Consider the following 15471-nt stretch of genomic DNA (forward strand, 5'->3'; position numbering starts at 1 on the left):
ATCTAGAATATCTTTTTCTATGTATATCCCATGATTTCTGCTATATCCCATGATTTCTGCTCTATTTTAGGATAGAATAATTTACTCCTAATGTATTTTAGGATAGAATAAATTAGCTCCTAATTTTTAGGAAATTACAGATTTCATGGAATTGACAAAAGTCAAATTCCATTTGTATAAATGTTGTACAGAGTCTGGAACAAAAGATATGACAGAACAATTCAGTTCTTCTTTTTGTTCACACTCTACAATGCAAAAAGTGATGGCCAAAGGGGCAAATGTCTCGAAAGTTAATTATATACCCTGAGGCAATTATTTACTGCAGGTATTTCAATTCCCAGAATAGAAGATGTGCAGTTTTAAGTAATGTCTTTAGTTGATATGTATGAGAACTAGAACTCAAATACAAAGAAATACGGTATACAGTGCTTCTTGAATAAATAGTTGAAATTTTCCCACATGGGCAAATTAGATTTTCCAATTCAACTGATACTGCCATTATATATTATGTAATATAATCATGAACAGCCACACCCTTTTTGTAAAATCATAATTGCCATTTCAATCATTTAATAAGATAAATATGTACATGAGATTTAAAGTGTAGTCTACCTTAACAATCTTACTTTGGAGAAAAGTGCATTTTCAGTGTTCCCTTGTCTGTGCTTAATTAACACTGAGAGAGGCATGCAATACTGGCTGGCTCCAAAAGACACAAAGCCTTCTGAGCAGCAAAAGCTTCACTGACTCAGGGCTTGTTCTCAACAACTTAAAACCAGCTGACTTTGCTTTTTAAGCAAAAAGCTACTTTGTGGCATTCTCAATTGATTTTGGATTCTGCCTTTTATTTTATTTTTAGCCGAAAATAGCAGATTCTAAGAAGCATTCTTGAGGTGGCTTTTAGGAACAATTTTTAGCTTTTCAAAACATGTCAACCTAAAAATGCATGAAACTTTTTCAACAGATTCTAATAATCATCTTAAGGAAACCAGAAGCTGTTAAAAGCCCTATTTTGCACATGCATTTTTGCTTCAACAAAATAAAAGGCGGTCTCTAGTGTCTCAGGCATTCTATTTACAATGAGATATCACATCCCATAGAAGAGTATAATTTAGCTACTATTAGCTTATTTTGACCTTCAATTCGAATCATTAAATATGGGAGGAGAAAATTAGAAGGCATACTTGAGGGCAAGTATTGCTGCTAGATGCTTATCCTTCATCCTGAGGCAATATTGCCAACTGTTACTCCACATCCGGTGGCTTGAGTAACCTTGAGATTGCTCAGACATTAGGTTAGCATCCTCGCCACATTCAATTAGCAGCTGAAGTAGCCGGTCTGAGGCACCATTGCGCAAGAAGCGATCAGAAAGAGCAAGAGCATCCATCAATTTCCCTTCATCAATCAATCTGTTTTAATCACCAAACTTATCAGTCAACCCAAATACAGAGAAACGGGAGTTTCTGACATGCACATTAAACTAACATGCAAGTAGATAAATAAAATTCATTGACTGCTAACGAAAACTAATGTGGAAAAGAGCAAGTATTCATAGGCAAATCAAGGAAGCAAACAGATTGTACAAGACGCAACAGGACAAACCATGTCTTTATATGTTCAATCAAAGGCTTAACTGAAGCTCATGATCTAGTATAATACCTATCACATGCACTCAGATAGGAAAAGGAGGAGATAACTGATATTTGACAAATAGAAACTTGATTTACCAGTAAAAAGCTTAAATTCAAGGTTTCTGAAATTTAAAGTTCTCATTGCAGGTATCCTACAGCAGGCCTGACATTTGAATGTTTATATGAGGGCGTAGCATGAAACCACAATAGTCAAGTACATCGTATTCACGCTGCCTGCAAAAGTAAGTGTACAACTGACACTTGACAGTTTACCAAATGCAAGGTATAATTTCCTAGTAATCTGCTTAAGATGTTAAGACACAGCTTGATACTCAGTGTGAGGTACCCCAATATAATAGTTTAGACTTAGAGATGATATAACCACGCGGTCAGACTAAAAGAAAGTGGGATAGAAGCAGAATGAGTGAGACAACAGCTAATCCATGAGAGAATGTCAAGCAACAATAAAATGTCTAGCAACAGAACTAACAAGGAAAATCTAATGCTGCAGTGATTTAGAACGATAATGATCATATGATGGGAGAACATAAAAGGAGATTCAAATATACAGGCTGTAGTGATCTACTATGATAAAAATCACATGATGTGAGAATACAGAAAAGATGAAAATATACCGTTCAACAGCTCTCTCATAGGGTCCTTCATTCTCCCAGTCAAAGGAAAGAAAAACTGTAGTATCATGTTCAGCAGTTCTGGATTTTGGAGAATCATGCCAGGGATCAGAAGCCACAGAAATTTGATCCTTGTGCTCTGGTAATGCAACTGGAATATTTTTTCCAACAGAAATTTCATCAACTTCAGATTCAGTATCGCTGTCATGTTCCCGATATCGTTTAATAGCAGTTTTTGACTCAAGTTTATCCACATTCTTGCTAGTTGTCTGATCAGACATTACTGCAAACTCGGACACCCGGTGAAGGTTGGTTTGCATTTGAATCCAACGGTTTAAAGTTGGAAACCTGCTCATGAGAATAAAAAGTAACCACATGAAATAAGAGAAAAACAAATTCACAATACAAACACATCTTATATAGCAGAAAATAACCTCTCAGAATGATCAAGAGCAAATTCATAAAACAGCCTATCTGTCTCAGGTGTAGTTAGTAAGTCATCATTTAAGGAATTAGATACAGTGGGGTCACTTCCACTGTACAGTATAGAACTTCCAAACACACTTGCTAAGATAGCCCGAACAGGGGACAGTTTAACGAGATGCTTGACTATATCCAGCTGGAGAGGGTACAGAGGTATTCCTGGAGTGCCCGAGGAACGGCTATAAGAACCTGGTTTTGCATCTCTAGAAGAAGGTGAAAGGATTTTACTTTCTGGATAACTCCTGGAAAATGTAGGAACAACTGGAATACACGCCCAACCATGACCAGATCTTGGAGGATAAACAGGAGGAACACAAGCAGAAATTACTTCATGAACAAAGTCAGCATCCATAATTTCTGCTACTTTTCCAGCTGCATCTGTGTTGCCCCGCTCAAAGACCAATCGAGTTAAAAGCTGCAAGGGAAAGTAATGAATCCATAAAGATAAGAGCTATAACCCTATATCAAACAGAAACACCACCTAATTTCTTCAGGAACCGGTAGACATGTTTGAAAGTAACACATCATTTCTACCGAGATTTTCTGGAGATTGGTGGAGATTTAAACAAAAATAACCAAATAATTTCATATTCAAATTTAGGAATCCATTAAAATTAAAATAAAAGAGCAAACGCCAGGAAGGATGACAATTTATGTGAAGCTAAATAAACTGCAACCTTTCTAATTTTTTTTTATGACATTGAAAAGCGAAAGAAAAAGAGTAGGAAAAAAACAAGCCACCTTAAACTTTCAGCTTTCAGCAATAAACCTTTATATTCTGACCAGAAAGTTGGGCATTCAAGACGTGACATGTCTAATTGCACCAAGCATTCTGAAAGCCAGGCATGTTGGACTGAGAAGGATAATAATATATTGGGCTCAAGCAAAGCATGACACAACTAATGCTGTGGATATACAATTTACACTTTCTAGGGAGGCTTCCATCTTATCTTATTTCCAAGGGCGAGGGGGTAGGGGAATGTTTTCCTTTTTTTTTCCTTTTGGGAGGGGGGGGGAGGGGTTGGGGGGAAGCCAGGGTTTCTGAATGTGTCTACTTATGACATGCAATTATAAACCACTGGAGTTTATCGACTGAGTCAAACACTGAAAAAAGCAAAATTACCACATAAACAGTACTAGAAATCTTACATCTCTAGGCCATTCATAAATGACAGAGAAATAGTTGAAGTCATGAGTTGTGTCAGTCCCATCAACAATATCCCCTATTGCAGCAATATGGAGAATAAACTGTGAAAGATACGTTGTAGGTTTGGAGCTCAATGATCCAAATAATCTCTTTTCTGTTTCTTTGACATCATAGCTGTTGAGAAGTACGCTGCTATCACCAGTAGGTGAAACTGAAGGTAACTGTTTCGATGTTCTCAACCCCAGCCCAAGAGCAACATCTGGCCCATACTGAAAACCCTGTTTCTTCTCAGTATTTGGACTTTCTCCAGTAACAAAATCCCTTTCCGTCTCTTCATCAGCAACAGCTCTAGCCAGATTATGAAGCTTGCCTAGAATTGAGAAAGAGAATAAATGGTTAAAAGATTCAGGGAAGCACAGATGATCTGCCATAATACCACTATTTTGTATCCATACAAAATGAAAATGTTACCACATAGTGAATACATAAATCTTTTATTACCACTAAGAAATTGTCGTTTTCCCTTGTGTGCATCTTCAATCATCTGATGCAACATAACAAGAGCACGTTCCCTATGTCCTTGTCTTTGAAACTCCTTCGGGACTAAGGGAATTATCTCCCCCGTTAAAATGGCCTGAAGAGCCGGATATTTTTCCTTGAAATAGCAGATGATTAATTGGCAATTTATCATACAAATCATACCCCAGAAGATGAGAAAAATACATAAATAGTTATGATGGTAATTCTGATGGTACCTTGTGCAGCTTCTTAAATAGTTAACAAACTGTGACATAATATTATTCCAGAACAGAAAATCAATACAATGGACATGTGAAAGTTGTCCAAATCTAAAGAACTTTGATACTTAGGTCTGTATGTGACTTGACAAGGTTATATGATACAGAGAGAAGTGAACAGGTGGGGCCAGTACACACCTAAGAATCAACTTCATTCAGAATAATCAGGTGCAGTGTGAATATTAATTAGCTTAAGTTTAGAGACTCATACAGGAAGAAACATGCTTCAAGTACACAGGCACAAAAAGTAGCACACCAACTAATTAGACTACAGTTATGTTACTATACGTGAGCCAGTTGCTCGGTTCTTTCTCTTGCCCAACTTTTCCTAAATCAACCCAAATATGTAATATTTTGCACCTATCAGAGATCAAAACGGTGAAATTATTGAAAAAAATATATATGCACCTCTTATTGGCAGACAAACTGTGAAACAAACAGTTTAGTCATTTCTGTAAGGAAATCAGCAGGTGGAACAACGTGGGATAATTTTTGCAAAATGCCATTCATATGGTCAGAACATCAAGAACTCAGTGGATGACAGCACACAAGCTTACAAATGATGCACATTTGAATTGAAAGAATTTTTTGCAGAACATTAGTCATGGTTTATTGTTTGAAAAGATTTAGTTTAGAAATTTTTAAGATGATAATGAATACACACAGATGCAAAAATTAAATATCATTAGAAAATTTTGATTAAAAAATATTTGTAGTATGAATGCGAGTGCAATCCCCCTGCCCTGGGGGGGGGGGGGAGGATAGGGTCTTAACGGATGGAGGACAGAAGTTCATTCAAAACTGAGCACTGCGAAGTGGAGTATTAATTTACACATTAATTCGAGGTTTCAACATGGTGGGTAATTCAGCCTCAGTAGCTAAACAAAATGTAAGGCTAATTTTACCATATCTTAAAGGTTACAAACTCACAGATGGCAGCTTCAAATCGATACCTGTTCCAATAACTCAATTAGACATCTTAGGACTCGCTTTGTTACAGAAATTATTGCCATTTCATGAATCTGATCCCAGTACGTTGACCCAACCCTTGGAGAACCTCCAGGATAGATCTCAGAAAGCATAATTTGAGCCTGCATGTCAAAATTCAATACACTGCTATAATTCCCAACCATTCTGAAAGCTCTAGAATTACATCACAAAAGCCACAACATCATGTTTAAAAACTCAAGTATTCAGCAAAAGGATCTATAAATGTACATGTATGTAAGAGGTTTATGTTTTTGCATAATTCATCCGAACAATTTTGCCTGTCTATCATGTATCATTAAAGAGGGAAAGCTATCCAAAATTCTGATTCAAATAAAGAGTGACATCGGATGGATACTTTCTGCTCGGCTCATACTGCAACAAAATGGAATTTATAAATCCAAGTATAACAAAGAAATGAAACTTCTAACAACCATGTAGTTCAAGAGACAGTTACGTTATATTGCCTGGTCTAAAAGCTTCAAAGATAAGCTTGTCAATGTTGCAGACGATGCAGCTACATCAATGCACAGGAGGATCTACATGAGAGGAAGAAAAAAAGTTAGTTTTCACTTTTCAGCCCACTACCACAACTACCAATACTAAGCAAATTCAGGGACAAATCATCTTAGAGAATAGGAAGACAAAGTAGACATTTACAGCTGCTACAGCACCCAGTTGGGAGCACAGGGACGAAAAATCCAACTCCTGGATAGCTGTTCCATCTGCAGCACGTGAGACTGCATCCTCTACCTACGAAAAAGGCAAACAAACAGACTCTTCACTGCAGCAGCCACTAAATCCCAAAAATATAAGCCAAAGAAAAATAAGCACCAAAATTACAGTGTAAAATAATTCACTTGATAAGCACATAAAAAATCGCAAGATAACAGGATGCTTTAATTATGTAAAAAGAAATGAATCACTAAAATGACTTCCATGTTCTTCATTTTCATCACAAAGTACTACACACTTGTTGAAGTGGCAGAGACCATAGCCACTAAGGTACTGTCCCTTATCAAAACCAAAAAACATAGCGACAAATTTTAATGTAAAAAATCCAAGAAAATAAAATGGGACAAGGAACACTGGCACTCCACAGTTTGTTAAGAAATGATTAACTGCAGTTTACCTATGATGACTCAATCATGCTACCTCAGCATTATAATGGATGTTGCATCACTATGTCACCTGGTCTAAATCAAGAGAGCAAAACAAAACAAAAAATCTTATACTAAATTTGAGAAATGCACCTGATCCAACCTTAATGGTCAACTAAATATGTCAGCCTGTATTTTTGGGTACCTGGTATGCAAAGGGGACTGCAAGCTGTTCTTTTGCAGCTTAATTTACCGTTCTATTTTTTTGTCTCAGGAGAACATATTTCAAATATGTTGGTGAAAGAAATTAAAGAGTTAATGCCAAATCAGAAAAGACTAAATAAGTAAAACCCCTGCAAACTCTTTCAAACAGAAATTATAGCCTTGGAACCCTACTTGAAGAACATAACAATAAGCTATAAATGGCATAACCAGTCTCACTCTTCAGGCAGTTTTCAAGCGTAGTTCTTTTCTTTCTGCATCTTCACAATATGCTGCCTGTACATGACATACTCACAGCATCCAATATCATGCAATACAAGCTCCAATAACTATAGTCAGCCATGTCACTGGCACAAACCTTTTGTAACTTCAAACATGAGTCACAGGATGCTCTCTGTTAACACTAGGAAGCAATCCTATCTCCAATCGCATCATTCATATATAAACCAAAAGCAAGGGCTATTGGCATTACCTTTTGTGTATATTTTTCTGTTTTTTATTCTATAGCTTCCCACCTTTCCCCTAAGTAATGGTTTCGATGTAACAACTCTACGAAGGATAGCAATTGACTCATCATAGCCTCCAATAACTTACATCTTTATTTCTTGTCAATTATTTTCATTTAATTTACACATGAACGTTGCCCTCCCCATAATTGATAGTACTAGATTATGTGTTAGCTTAGGGCTCAACAATTCAAATACTTGGCTCCTAGAAACACCATCACCTTTCATCGGCAATTCTGTTCTACAATCTTCTCTAGAAATAAAAGACTGAGCAGATCCCAAAGCAAGTTAATTATTGGAAAACTTGTTACCTAAAGGCACAAGCAAAAAGAGACTAGTTTAAAGTATTCGGCAATCTTTTAGGCCTAAAATTGAATTTATTAGTCTCCTTGGCACTTTGAACATTGTATAAATCTGTATACTCCAATCCTTCCACCTACAGATCAGAAAAGCAGGAGGTCAAAAATTAGGCCCTTTGCTGGCTTTAAGTTAACAAATTTCTTCCGTAGAGATTTTTGGATGGTTTGAAATGTACCGTAAACGGCTTGACTTTTTGTTTCTGTATAACAAATAAATATATGTCCTAAGCACAAAATAATCAGAACCTTGTTCTTCTTGCACACAGCTTTGTTACAATTGGATATATTGCACTGATTTATCCAAGCAATTAATGGTCGAGCCCTTAATCCTTTTTCATGACCTTTAAGTTAATTATCTACATTCATATCCTCCAATCTACCAACTGAAAAAAGAACTGGGATATATGAGGGACAAAAGGCCCCTAACACTTGCCCATCAGGGGTGTGATGTGGGAAAGTGGAGAACAATGCAGCACTAGCTATGCAATATCACAAGGTAGCAAGATGATACAAGGTAAGGTAGCAGAACGATACACACCATACAGGCATCCTATTATGACCGAGACAATAGTGACAAATATCAATTCCAAACTTTTTCTTTGAAGTTAAAACAAAGCATACAAAGACAGATATTCAAGAAGGTAATGAACCAAGCATTTAAATAAGTCAACTCTTCATAGGTTAGGATCATACATATGCTTTCTTAATGGCGGCATCCACCCATTCAGCTAACTCAAGAGTAGCCTTGTCTTCTGGCGGTAAAGAGAAACGATGAACTGCCTCTTCTCCAATGTCATACTTCGCCTTTTGCATGCAGCTGCACATTCAAGAAAAATCAACACCAAAGAGATTAAGTAGAATATGTTCTCAATATTAACTTGCCAAACAAGATAGAAGAAAGAAATTAGAGATGGGAACAAACAATAATGAAAACAAGTCATGAAAGTTGCCTCAGTAAATGGCATCCCATGCCTTCTCACTATCAACTATTTCATGATTCTTTCACCAAAGTACAATGAAAGCAATCTGTGCCTGACAAGAATACATTGCATCAAAGGCAAAGCAACGCATGAAGTGACACAAGCCATTCTCCTTCTACCTTTAAAATGTATTTTTAATGTTCTTAATTCTAAGCTAATCATCCTTGCCTAGTCACATATGTTGGTTCAACCAACCACAAACTCAAAGTAACACTTTAGCTGCCTTCACCTATTCCATCTACTAACACTCAGGTCTCCAACCAACTCAACCAAGTGAAAGTGATAAAAGTAACCAGAAGGTGAAAAAAAGGAATGGAAGCATGAGAAAATCAATGCATTCCCAATGAAGCAACTCAATAAACCAGAGAAGATAACATAACCTCTAGCTCCACGGCATCTAACTAAACTTGAAAACCAGGACAATTGCTATTTTCCTATTTTTAGGCCCTCAAAAGGCGTATGAGATTACAAATGATTTCAGAAATGTGTAATTGAAGTGGCTAAAAGAAACATAAAAATACAATAACGTATTAACCACGGAGTGAACTCACACGTAATTCAGTCTTACACTGACTATACGTGTCGTTACATCAAGTAGATATCATGCGATGACTCTTGCAGGAATCCTAGAGGAACCTTATTACTAGTGTCTCATGAGTGAAATCATTACAAGAAGAGATAAGACATTTTACACAATCACCTATATACTTTAAGACCAATCAATGCATCAAGTTTCCTAACACAAGGAGATAATACAAGTAGATGAGCAAAAGATGGTTCACACGGAGATATGGTCAAATGAAATTCAACTATGGTAGACTTTTTGTGATGATGAGATGAAAAAGGACTGAAGATTAAAATAGAAGAAAACAAAAGATTTCATCTGATCTTGGTTTGGTGGCTGTTCCAACTATTCATTACCATGAAATGGCATCTAGTATAACTTTTTCTTTCCCAAACAGCTCACTGACAGATGCAAATACAGACAAGTACTTGTTTTTATTCTACTTTAATCTTGACCATTCTGTTTGCCTTACTAGATTACTTCCCTTCATAGTACAAAATCTTCTTTTATCAACAAAGAAAACAGAAGGTAACCTATTAGAGTCATTTGCAACCATATATAAACAGCAATTCATCTTTGTGAGAGAAATTACAGTCAACAGTAGGACTCACAGATTTAGCAACTTAGAAGGGGCAGCGCGTAATACAGTCAAAGCTTCCTTCCATCTCCACTGACGGTCAGATAATGGTAAAAGGCGTTGTAAAATTGACAAACGCCACTCCCAATCATCCATGAAGTTCTTTGCCTTTGAGATTCTCCATTCTAAAGCTTGCTTTCCACCAGTAGGTATATCAGGGTCCACTTTATCATCTGAATCCAATACTGATGATGGTAGATTCTGGCGCAAAATATCAAGAAACTGTCCTGTAAATAATACAACCATCTTATTTCCCCCTTCATGAATGGCAGCATCTTGTTCGCCCACAGGAACACTGACCACTCCAGAAGAGCTGTGAGATACAGCAGGTGTCAGATCAAGACAGAGATCATCCATGTGAATTAGCGAGATGATGATATTGACCATCAGTATCTGCAAATCATAGAACAGCCCCCTTGCATGAGAGAAATTTAACAGAACAAGGCTAAGGGTGAAAAGAGAGGCCAAAAAGATATTCAGGTACATGAGGCTTTCAGACTATCAAGAAACAGTTAAAGGCAAGACAATTTGGATTATAAGAATTTCATTTTATCCACTGAAACAACACCAATATAGTAATAGAATTTATCTCCAGACCCAGCATCTTGCATCATGACCAAGTTCAGACTATTAGTATTAGATTACCTCCTTTGAATGCACCTTTATCATACAGCAGGCTGCTAATCATTGAATGCAGATTTATCTACAGATTAATACAACAGGTCCCATACCCCCCCCCCCCAAAATTTGAAAATATGAGGTGCACTTCCTTTAAGTCTCGTCAATTTCCTTTGAAAGTTTCCCTTAGTTCCTGCACCTTCCAACTCAAGAACACAAATAAAACCTACACATACATCCAAAAGACTCCAAATGTCGCTAGCCTAGCCTTGAAAATTTTGAGACAAACCATTAGATAAACTTCCTTGCCTAGATGACAAAATTACCAACAAAATGAAATAGCACAAGTTTGTACCACAAACAAATGCTAATTTTATTCAAAATAGATGGAAAAAAAACCAGGGAAGTTTTTTTTTTAATTATTTTGTCATAGTGAAAAAGAAATTCACAAAGAGTACAAGAAAGTGGCAGATCGAAAATATATGTCCTACCAAAAGTAACAATAAGAACAACAAGACTTTATATATTTTGTTTACCTAAAAAAATGAGTTCATATGCTTGATACACCAATCCGTATGCAAAGGGCCAAAAAGAAGGAAGGGGCTAAATCCACACCCCTCCATCCTAAATCCACACCTCTGTGCAGTGATCACTTGTGCCATTAGTACTAAAACTTGCACAAGATGGATGGGTTTGAATTTAGCATTCCCCCCAAAAGAATAGGCTAAGCATAGGAAATGCAAGCGCCTAAAGGGGAGAAGCAATTAAATAAGTGCACAGCGGTCTCATTGGCATATCAATCAACAAGAACATGTTCACAGAAAGGCAGCACTACATTATCTAACAACAAGAATACGTTCACATCAATTTTGAACATAAACAAAAGTCAATCAAGTTCAAATACTTCAAAGAATTTAATGTGAGGCAGACCTTGCGAGTATTGTTATGGATGGCATCCATATGGCTCTTCAGGTCTCTCAAATAGCCCATAGTCATCTCATTTTCTCCTGGCCCAGCGGCTATACACTTCTCCATCGATCCTAATGCAAAAATCGCAGATTCCAAAGCATATCGCATGTGCATAAGTTCAATATCTTGCATCCTATAGCAAACAAGTGATGTTAGACTAAGAATGATAAAAGTGAGAAATGTTAATCATCTGATCAAGCATGCATGTCCTTGAAATATATATAAACTAACAGTGTACTCAATGCAAGCAGCTATGCAGCAAAAAATTAGCTCGAACACAATTATGAACTGGGTCAAATGGAAAGATGAAAGTAAAATGGAAAGATCAAAGATTTCACATTTATTAAGGCTTCTAAAATAGCCAAAGCATCTACAAAGCACGGAATTGTGCTATACTATCCAAAACCAACATTGACTTAACCTTTTAAATTCACATGTGCAGAGTAAAAAACTGAGCTCATGAAAAAAACTTGTAATAACAAAATATAGAAACACACATTAATTAAGCAAGCTCACATTAGTTTTACCCAACCAGAATTATCATCTTTTAAGGAAACAAGAAGTTACTTCATACAGGCATGACCTACAATTGAGTAAAAGGAACTTCTGTTAAACCTCTTCCAGGCTGCAAGACTAGAAGTAATTGGCTGCATGCTTATCAATTCGATGGCATCCTGAAATCTTATACTTGGAACAACATCAAACAGTACCTACAGAGAAGTATACACATTAAGAACCAGTACAAGAAGACAAAAGATGAAAGCGTGTAAACAGTTAATTATAAAATACCTTCTAAAAGTTAAAGATAGATATAGTTTGTCCCACCTCCCGCTCCCCACCTTAGATTATAGTCATATTACCCCCTTCACTGTTGGTCAAAGATTTTGTCTAACTGTTAAATTACATAGAAAGTGACCATTAAGCCCTTCCATAATGTGGTACACTGTTTGTTATAGAGATCCTTTCCACTTAATAAAACTAATACAGCTAAATTAGATGTGGCAGTAAATTAGATCATTTCGAGTGTTGGAGGGGTAAATGGGAGCTGAAATTATGGTTCGATTACACTTATGGTTGATGGAAGAAAATTGAAATTCTTAAAAATTATGGAGTTGTTCTCTTTTTATTTTCTTGCTATGTAAAAGGGACATTATACTATTTAATACTAACATACAATAAGTATACCTCAAGAAGTCTAAGTAGTCAAAACAGATAGAGCCCATCCAACCATCACGACTAGAAGCATGGACTTTTTGCTCAAGAAAGACATTAAATACAGAATTGTCTCATTATCCTCAATAGAGGATTTTCTAAATCATCAAAAACCTTTCTATTTCTTTCATTGAATAGCGCCCACGTCAAAACTAAGGATAATATCATATGCATCTTATCTTCCTCCGTGTTTGCACCTCCACTTCTCAGACATGACAGCACTTCTTACATTCCAAAATACTCTGTTTGGATTGCTTGCTTTCCCAAATAAGTTTTCAAATACAATGCCATAGTAACACACTCCAAATACACCTAACAAAAACACACAAAATAAAAAAATTTATAACAAATCCTACCACATCTTTCTTCTTCCACCCACACCACCCACCGAACACCACTACCCACAACCCCTCCCCTCTCCCTCCTCTCTCCTCCCTCTTCCTTTTTCCTCCCCTCCCTCCTCCTCCTCCCTCTTCCTTCCCTCCCCTCCTTCCCACTCCTCTCCTCTCCCCTCCCTTCCCATAGCCGGACCCTCCACTCCCTCCCCCTTTGGTCACAGTGGCCGCAATCAAACCAGAGGGAGAGGAAGGGGAGGGGAGAGGAGCGGAGAGGGGAGGAGGGGAGGAAGAGGAAGGAGGGGCAGGAAGAGGAAGAGGGCGGAGATAGGAGGAGGGAGGGGGGCGGTAGCGGTGGTGGGGAGGAGGGGAGGGATGGTGGGTGGTGGTGGAAGATTCAACAAATTTTTAAAAATACCCCACAAAATTTTAAAAACACCCCAAAATACATCTACAGTGAAAAGTTTTTAAAATACAATGCTACAGTGTAGTTTTTGAAAAATACCCCCGAAAAACACCTAATCCATATAGACCCCATTGGAGAGATTGGATGTTATGTTGTTGCCTTTCAGAATACAGAGGAATTTCTACCAATTAGGTTGTCACAACCAACTATGTTATACAATATTTTAACCCTTAATGACTAATGAAAAGTTTTGAGAGCCAAAATTCAGTGATTAAAACAACTACAGAAAACAAATTTCAATAAAGTGCCTCTAAAGAAAAGGTAATACAAGTGGTCAAGTGATACTAGGGAAAACTGCAATGTGGTTACATGCAATTTACTGTAAGGCTAAGATGGACAACAAGTTATAGAAGGAAATCAAAGGCTTTTCTTGTCACAAGTCAAAATGACAAGGAATATTGCATTCATGCATTGAGCCTAATAATCATGTTGAAGGTGGCAAACCAAAAGAATCCCCAACCCTTAGGGTGTTTTACATAATTCAACATTATTCAAAGAGGCAAATGAGACCCTTGCATGTGTGTGTGTGTTTGAGAGAGAAAGAGAGGATTGCAGAAGGAACAGTCTTCAAACAAATATTGTTCAATTGAAGCTTGAAGCACTGAACTTGCAAAACAGCGAGAGAAAGCCTTAAGATGAGCTTTTTCTTTACTAGTTTACATTTTGTATAGAGAAAATTACTTTCTTAAAAGCCTGGTGCAATGGTATTTGGTATGGACTGTCTAAGCACTTATGTAAAATAAATTCATCAGAACCAAATTTGAATATCTCACATCCAACTAAATGATTGTTCCAAGCAGTTTGTAAAGTCCAGATTAAATAAAGACCAAAGCAAGGAGAAGGTATACTTTTGGATAACTTTTAAAAGTGCATGTTCCGAATCAGGAATTACAGGTAAATGTCTGAAAAAGAGGAGAGACTTTCACATATTTTAGCAAATTATTTACCAACATGGAAACGATGATTACAGACTCATTGATACACGTGATAGTATTTAATAACTTCATAGCTTAAGACTTTAAACCAAAGTAGAATCTTCTAATATCTATTACCCAAAGGATCTCTAATTCAGGCAACATTCAACACTATCGTTCTGGATGATACAATTCAAAACGCTAAAAATTCAAGCAAAACAAACAGAAGCCCAATTTAAGGAATTGCTATGGGACAGTATCTTAACATGACAACTACATAAGTAAGAGATCCTCGGAAGATGGTTAAAGCAGAATTCAACTACCATCTTTAAGCATTCCTATCATATTTTCCCTTTAATAGATCTCTAAAAACTCAGGCAGCATAATTGTGGTTTTTTTTTGGGGGGGAACAAACAACAATCTAGAACTATCTAATCCTAATCTAAGAGAACCTAAAGTTAGTGCAGCCAACAAGTAACTGAATATATTCATCAAATCGTACAAAAGATAAATATAAGAGATTCTGCAAGAAATGGCTTGAAATCCATCACTGCATGGAACATTCATAACAATTAGGACTAGAAATAGTTCTGACAGACAACTGACACTGCATGGCCAACACAGCCAACTAGGCCAAGATGAAAACACATTTAAATTCTTACGCGAAGTGGACTCTGAACAGACAATCTTTCCAGCACAAAATTCTCAACAAATGGATCCCCCTGGAAATCTTCATCTCCACCATCTTTTGAGTCCTTGCCAGATAAGAGTATTGACAATTTCAGACTCCATGATTGGCCAGAATTGACACAAGCAACAAAGGAAGCAAGGTCAAGCTGATAACATAATGTATCACAGAGCTGTTCAACACAGGAAACCTGCCAAGACAAACAGACAAAATCAGAAAGTGC

The 15471-nt window shown here is 36.9% G+C and overlaps 1 protein-coding gene across 1 annotated transcript in view; it reads right to left on the minus strand.

Moving 5' to 3' along the window:
• LOC113779395 overlaps window positions 1-15471 on the minus strand; it is a 34935-nt gene that overhangs the window by 12724 nt on the left and 6740 nt on the right. Inside the window, exons 5-17 of the mRNA XM_027324965.1 lie at window positions 15223-15438; window positions 12249-12343; window positions 11595-11766; window positions 10021-10439; window positions 8558-8681; window positions 6338-6430; window positions 6145-6216; window positions 5644-5781; window positions 4395-4548; window positions 3896-4263; window positions 2698-3161; window positions 2267-2611; window positions 1185-1409 (exon numbers count right to left, since the gene is read on the minus strand). Coding sequence (XP_027180766.1) covers window positions 1185-1409; window positions 2267-2611; window positions 2698-3161; window positions 3896-4263; window positions 4395-4548; window positions 5644-5781; window positions 6145-6216; window positions 6338-6430; window positions 8558-8681; window positions 10021-10439; window positions 11595-11766; window positions 12249-12343; window positions 15223-15438 — 2885 coding nt within the window. The remainder of the gene's footprint in view (window positions 1-1184; window positions 1410-2266; window positions 2612-2697; window positions 3162-3895; window positions 4264-4394; window positions 4549-5643; window positions 5782-6144; window positions 6217-6337; window positions 6431-8557; window positions 8682-10020; window positions 10440-11594; window positions 11767-12248; window positions 12344-15222; window positions 15439-15471) is intronic.

This window comes from Coffea eugenioides, chromosome 8 (genome assembly GCF_003713205.1).
Source record: "Coffea eugenioides isolate CCC68of chromosome 8, Ceug_1.0, whole genome shotgun sequence".
In the NCBI taxonomy this organism is placed as follows: Eukaryota; Viridiplantae; Streptophyta; class Magnoliopsida; order Gentianales; family Rubiaceae; genus Coffea; species Coffea eugenioides.